Source organism: Trichophyton verrucosum (genome assembly GCF_000151505.1).
Source record: "Trichophyton verrucosum HKI 0517 chromosome Unknown contig00328_1.f1.exp, whole genome shotgun sequence".
Taxonomy (NCBI): domain Eukaryota; kingdom Fungi; phylum Ascomycota; class Eurotiomycetes; order Onygenales; family Arthrodermataceae; genus Trichophyton; species Trichophyton verrucosum.
Window position 1 is genome coordinate 1 of NW_003315425.1, and position 7,289 is coordinate 7,289.

The 7,289-nt window shown below is 47.9% G+C and overlaps 2 protein-coding genes across 2 annotated transcripts; one reads left to right on the forward strand and one right to left on the reverse strand.

Annotated features, from left to right (window-relative positions):
• Positions 1-912: 912 nt before the first annotated feature.
• TRV_04163 (uncharacterized protein) lies at positions 913-2,631 on the forward strand (the record flags this gene model as incomplete). Its single annotated transcript, XM_003021678.1, has 2 exons — positions 913-2,334; positions 2,404-2,631. Coding segments are annotated over 2 exons (1,650 nt in total), but the record flags the coding sequence as incomplete, so codon positions are not given.
• Positions 2,632-2,910: 279 nt separating this feature from the next.
• TRV_04164 (uncharacterized protein) lies at positions 2,911-4,105 on the reverse strand (the record flags this gene model as incomplete). Its single annotated transcript, XM_003021679.1, is given in 2 exon segments — positions 2,911-3,927; positions 3,947-4,105. 2 exon segments carry the CDS (start codon positions 4,103-4,105, stop codon positions 2,911-2,913), a joined length of 1,176 nt encoding a protein of 391 aa, XP_003021725.1.
• Between the last annotated feature and the right edge of the window lie 3,184 nt (positions 4,106-7,289).

A 7,289-nucleotide genomic window follows, 5' to 3' on the forward strand; every position in this document is an offset into this window, starting at 1 on the left:
TTTTTTTTTTTTTTTGGGAAAGAGAAGAATATGGAAAAGAAAAGAAAGCATGGGAAATTAATCTGACCACGATGACCTGCATGTACCCGGCCTACATATCACATATCATAGTTCGAACCCGACGCCATGAGTAGGCTGCAGGCTGAACCCGACGTCTAGGATATGCAACCAACTTGCCCCGGCGGAAGCCATGACAGCACGAAGACACTGAGGATACATCTTCAACATCCTGCACACTTTCCAGTCTTCTCCCACACACAATGCGGGATCCGCCTGGTTCCTTAGCGCAACGCATGGATAAAAGCAATGTTCAGTCATGCGGCAGAAGTGCAAAGAATGGATCTAGAACCGCATACCAGCCTAAGGAGTGGTGTCTTCTCCCCGGTCAGGAGAAATGTTCTAGAATGCTCATTGGGAGGCTTCCCTATCTAACCAAGTCGATCGTTTGGATAAAGCCTCGCAGATAGGGGGTTGGAAACGAAGAAGAAAAATGGAAAACCCTGATGGTAAAATATAGTCCTCGGATGTCAAAATAGTCTTTTCGTTGCAATGAATTGTTTTCCATTACCCTTAAGTATGGTGAAGGCTGTTGTTATTTAGAGGTGCATTCCCTCCCATCATAAAGCGCTGAATATTGCTATTCGACAGCAATTTCTAGCTTCATCAAGGGCCATTGATTTGCACCAAACAACATCAACGACCCTTGCGCACAGAATTATCTTCATCGCCGCCCTCATCCCACAAAGTTTCTCCACGATATAAAGAAAGCCCCCTGGATAGCTATTGCGATCGACCTCACCGCCTCTGAAATTTAACCCGAGGTGAAACAATTTCAAAAGGACAAAAAGAAAAGCAGGTATATACCGGTCGGAAATTTCCTCTCTGCATCGTGCCTCGTTACCCGGACCATAGCGTGCAACACAGTGGCGGAAATCCTTTAGCTGCCCTGGTCTAGGACCGACTTTGCTGGCGGAGGTATTAAACCTCCCAGAGCGTCTCAGGGATTCTCAAATGGCTTCCAGACGGCAACTCAGTCGTATTGGTACACCTTCGAACGGCCAGAGCCATGCTAGTTTGAGCAAATGCGCTTTGGTCTCTAACTGCCCACCTTATCCGGTAGATATGCCATTCCAATTGAATGAAGGTCAGAGCGAGACCTTTTATGCCACAAAGAGTGACAAATCATCCGATTCAAACGAAAATCAAACAGAGCAGCAACTGATGAATTCCCATTGCCCACTTCAGCGCGAAGGAGTCTCGGGGTATATGGACCAGGCCAAAACTGGGAGTCTCAGCTCCAGAGACATTGGTATATGGGTGAATAGCTGGAGGGTTAATCACTCCTATGCCTCGAGCCCTTCAAGCGCAACTATTAGTATACAAGGGCCAACGACACATGACATTAAATATCAATCCACCCCAGCCCCCAGCGCACCATGGTCACAATGCGAGATCTCTCCGATGACAATAGCGATAGAGCAACCACCTCAAACACCTCCCCGTGAAAATTGGCAACCCACTTCCACATTAAACAGTACCACTGGCTTTCGTGATGATAAAACATACCCCCCTTTCGAGTGGCAGATGAAATCCAGCCCCGATATCTTGCCTCTTACCGCTTCCACAGTAAGAGAGGTTGGGAGGATGTGTGTGGATTCGGAGCATCTGGTATCAGGGTATCTTATGTCACCAGCGACTGCAGAATGCCCAGAAAGGACTGAAGTGGAATTTTATCCCTATTATGCTCAAAACACGTCATGCCCAAGTATCCCTTACGTTGGCTCCCAGCATCATCCGTGGACAAATATTCCTTATCCGACCGTAACTAGCATCCCGACTCAGTACCCAAGCTCGCCGTGGGATGCAACCAATGATAGCTATAGTAATGACTATGGCTTTTATTGCGGTCCAAGTTCACCTTTCTCTTCGGCAGTATCAAGCACTGCAACTCCAGACCTCCCCTTGACAACAAAAAACCCCGAGACTCTGGTCACAGCCGAGAACAATATGTACCTCGATGGTGCTGACCTAGAAAGTACAAGTGAGGGATACTCCAGAGCCAGCTCCAACGCAGATACCGACGCAGACGCGCAGTATACACCTACTGGCGGTGAGGATGAACAGGCTAAGATCAGGGCGTGTCGCTCATACTCTCAAAGGAACGACGAGAGGGATGCATTTCTTATAGAGTGCAAGCTCGCAGGAATGTCATACAAGGAGATAAAGGCGAAGGGAAAATTCACTGTCGCAGAATCGACCCTTCGGGGCCGTTTTCGAAGCCTGACAAAAAGAAAGGAGCTTCGAGTGAGAAAGCCTGGCTGGCAGGACAGTGATGTGAGTATATGCTCTAAATCTAACCATTTTGTCAAGAGAAGTAACAAGGCTAACGTGGCTTTGGGATAGTTGAAACTTCTTTGTGAAGCTGTGAAACGATTTGCCGAGCCTCAGTCGGTTTCGCTTATAGGTGATGAATTGCTGCCACCAAAAATTTCCTGGAAACAAGTTGGAGAGTACATTTGGAAGAAAGGCGGTTCATATCACTTTGGAAACGCAACATGTAAGAAGAAATGGGCGGAATTGCAGCGCAACCATGCATATGTTCAAAAGGTATCCCTTAACCAGTCGTTTTAGCTCGAACATATGTAAAGGAGCGTGGTTCCGCTTAGCTATCAAGAGCTCCATAAATGACAAGCAATGTAAATAGGTTAATATAACATGTACTGTTGTCAGCATCCTCGTAATGTGTCCCTCTATAGCTGTGCAGGCCGGGAATTCACAACGGAAGGTTGAACAAGGTGTCTCTAATATGCAGGCAACTTAAGAGTCAAGCGGCGTCATAAAAGATTCTCATATGTGGCAAGGGTATTATATGTCGCAGGATATGCAATCAAATGGCTAAAACGGCCCAGGCTAGGTTGGGATTCCAACCGAGCTGAGTACATTTTCTAGCATAGATGGCTGCTGTCTGAGGGTATTCCACTCTGCTTCAGCTTTAACCATGAGTGTTCCTGCGAGAATGGTCCCATTAAGCTTCACCAGCCCCTCATCAACCAGGCCTTTCTTCATCTCCGGTTCCAATGGAAGCCAGGCGTGTTCACTCCTGCGAGGGCAAATCATCATCTTTGACGTTGTCATAGCTAGATTGTAGCTTATTGCAGCTTCACCCTCAGTTCCCAGCGCCCTTGATGCTGAAATCCCATTTAACAGTGACTCAGAATGCTGAGCTGCAGCGGTGACAGCCATTGCATACAAAGAAAGGTACGATCGATGCAACTCCTCCGGGGTTGGATTCGGTGACAAAGGTGCGGTATATGTGACAAATGGCAGCTTTGGCTGCTGCAATTGTTCTGAATTATCCTTCTCCTCAGCATGGTTCCCACCATCGATTAGAGGCTGCCAGTTTGCTACATCATCAGCTTGGTGCATGTCCTCGACGGGGAGGAATTGCAGGTGCCTATGAGGCTGGCTTGCACCACTGTGTTCGCCAGAATTGAAGAAGGCAAAAAGGCGTTTCCGCTGCTTTGCGGCTTGCACATTCTCGTCACCACGCAGCTCACCCGTCGGCTTTTCCCATTCCTTCAGGCATGCAAATGCTGCATGGAGATCATCGGCCTCCAGAAGATGTGTCTGCGGTTTAAAGACCTTCGTTGCCAGGATGAAATGGTTTGGGATAACAGGAAATTTGTTGAGAACAAGGATATGAGTGGGATCTGAGGCCGGTATCTGAGCCACCAGGAGGTCTGTATGGGGGTTTTCGAAAGGGTCAACTTTCTTTGGTTTCGCAGGAAGTGAAGCAGCGGTGCTCGCCGGCTGCAGAGGGCTGTTGTTCGTCGGTTTCACAGCCAACGCGGGGCAGTATCTGAGTTGGAACTGCCAATCGACGTCAGCATACAGAGACAATATGGAGAGAGCAGCTTCGTCGAGGGGCTTTAACGATATAGCTTACGGGAACAGTAGACGACTGCAGTGAAGTCACCTCCGTCTGCGAGAAGACCAGCGATCCAGCATTCTTTGCCGCGGCAAATCGTCGTGCAACAAGCAAGGCAAGGGGCTCCGAGAGTCCGAGTAACATCATATCGTCTCGCGTCTCTCCTTTACTATCCATATTTGCTCCAAGTATGAAGCACTCCGGGGGTAAACAGGTACGTGTGGAGTGAGCCCGCAAGTCAATCGCCGTCGTTGACGTCGTTTCGTCGCCAAAAAGCCAAAAATATCCCACGAGCCGCAACCTCAAACCGCCAAACACCAACGTCAGGCCACCAAAACTGCGCTCCAGACACGCGCTTCTACGCCAGATAGACCGGAATTCTCTATGTGAGATGATTCTTACTTATTGAGAGGTCTATAAGCTATGCCCTTGTGGTCCATATTGAATTTCGACATTTCGTCATGGGCCGTCTACCTTCATTACCAAGCAGTACAGGCATCCAGGCATCGATACCCAAATAAAGGATGATACCCAGATCCCTCAGTCAGAAGCCTCACGGAGGCCACGCAACTGGCGTCGTCTCCCTTGAAAGTGACGAGCCAGAGGTGAAACGCACCAGAATCGGTTACTGCCACCGAACCATATCCAAATCACGCATCTTTCCAGGACATCAAGGGAGGAGAACACCATCACGCAAGACCTACCGATCTGGGGAAATGCTCGATAATTGCTTGGGTGCCATACAAGTTATCCAGATGAAGATTCCCATGACAAGCTGTTGTTGAAGAGGCGTTCATGAGAGGTGTGGTTACACTAAGTGCAGGGACTTTGGATCCCCCCATTACAGGAGGGGAAATAAGGATTCTATCCTCTGACGAATATATGGTCGTCCGGATGAGGAGAGATTGTGGATCCCTGCGTGTAACGAAATAGGCACCGACGATTCGGACACTCTTTCCAGGCGGTGGCTTAGCCTCGATGCTGATAGCTGCATTGTCATCAACGGGGAGCGCGCTGCCACCTCCTCACCCACGCCGCGTTCTTACACACCCCTTATTAACGGGTTAAGTTGATGGGCATCAAATAAAGGCTTAAATGTTTTGTCACCGTCTAATTCGTATGCAGCATACTTCCTGGACAGAGAAGGATCAACAGTTACATTTGGCATTGCTTCCGAAGCCGAGACATCACTAGACACCCTTCGTCTCTGAGCTCTCTTTTCTCACAAAAGAAAACGTTTAGCCTATTTGTTTCAGAGCTGCTAGCCCATACCAAAGGTTTAAGATATCATTGGAGGCGGCTCCAAACAGACTCTGCATGGACATCTAAATCCTCGAGCTTGTTGTACCCATGTCTTAGGCACCCTGGACCCTCGTGTCTATGCTACCATGATCTTTATATATTATTACTAACAATAATACGACCAAGTGTGGTTGAAGAAGTGCTTGATGGCTACTCGTTCCGATCAACCATGTTCAGTATATCCCTATCCTATCATACCAATAGTCAATGTCAGAAAAGGAATGGCCACCAGCCAGCTAGAGAAGGATTTCCGTGATACGACTGAAAGGTCAATCCTACCTCACTGCTAATATTCAGTAACTGAAGGACATTATGCGACATATAACCCATACCCATCTACTACCAACATTGCCCTCTATCAAAACAGCCATCCCCCTGTTGAAGGATGATGGCCCGCCTCGTGTTAAGCTCGCAATTTAAACTGGAATCAAAACAAGTGCTAACACTCACTTCCCCGTCAATAAAGTCCTCTCCGCGCGGCCTTTCCATCCATTTCCTGTCTTTTTAGCTTTGGTGCTCGCGGGTGCATTATGGTACCACGTTGTATCTCCACCGGAGGTTTTACCCCAAACAATATATCGAAACCAACCGTCTAGTCAAAGACATCGACACGGGAAAGAAAGGGAGCAGGATAGGATTGGGCTTCTTTGTCCGGATAGACCGAATCATCGGGTAATCTTCGTCTTGGTTCGTTCGTCGGGCCTTAACCCTGCTGCACAATGCATATCCCAAGCCTCATTGTGGATGCAGCTGCAATAGGGGTAGTGTTTAAGACAACCAGGAGCTATGATATCCGTTGTAAATGGGATGTTTGGTGTCTCCATGGCCCGTTTATCTCCTTTCGGGTCCGTTTCTTCATTTGTTTAGCTCTGGAGTTGTCAGCTATGCAAGGACGTCCTGGTCCTTGGATACTCTGCGGACAGGGTGGGAACACGTTTCTGGAGTTAAATTTTAGCAGCATGCGCTCACTAACCAATAAGATGTTTATACCCGCGTTCTCATCAACTAGCTGCCGATGACAACGTGTGTCGGCAAATAATTAACATCTGGGCTAACCTGTTCACTCAACTTCATCCACATGTGAGTTCGTTGCAACCATGGCTTAATACGAAAAGGGCGCACCAGGATTGATTGCCCTATCTTTCGTCCGCTGTCGTACAGAACTTGAGTAAAAGCATTTCAGAGACAGATGAGAGTGGTCCAGAGGAAAAGGAAAGCAATAGAATTGTCTAGAGAGTGGTCTAGAAACGGTTAGACGAAACTTTTGAGTGCATCGAAATTATCATAAGTTACCACAATGACGCTCGCCTATCTGGGAATATGGAACGTACGTGATCATTAATCAACAATTCAATGTGTCCAGGTTCTCACAAGGCTGAGTATCGAACGTTCTGATCGCCGCCAACACCGTGACCACCATTGGTCGGAGCGTCAGATGTAACCAAATACTGCATGCATCCCGGCAAACCCTTCAGGAAAATTCAAAAAAAACCAAACCCTATGCCCAAACTGTGGAGAGGCAGCCTTAAGAAACCTAAGCATAATGATACTGACCGCAAGATTGGGAGGAGCGGCTCTCACAGCTCTGCGAATCGAGCAGGTGAACCAATACCCGCGAGGGATTTTCCCCTTCATTCGGCATGCATGCATGCATGCATCGCACTCTGGACTAATTCGGATTTGTCCTTGTTCTTTCGTGTGTAACGAATAGTTACCATACAGGCCAAACCAGTACATACACAGCCAAGTACTTCAGTTACTTACTTCGGGTGTATACATCGTTTGATTGATAGATCAGGATGTTGGCAGTACGAGCCCGTTTGAAGGATGCATAGGGCTGATAGTGTTGTTCACTGATCACTAAGTAGTTAGTTGCCGACAGGGATGAGGGTGAAAGGAATTCCCCTATCATCAACCCCTTTTATGGGCACCATGGCATGAGCAGCTTCCCATCTCTTGGTGTTCCTATCTGCCCTTTACGGGAGAATCGAGAAGCGAGAAATACGCATACATGCACTGACCTGCTGTTAGTCACGTTCTATCTGCTGAGCTGGCTTGC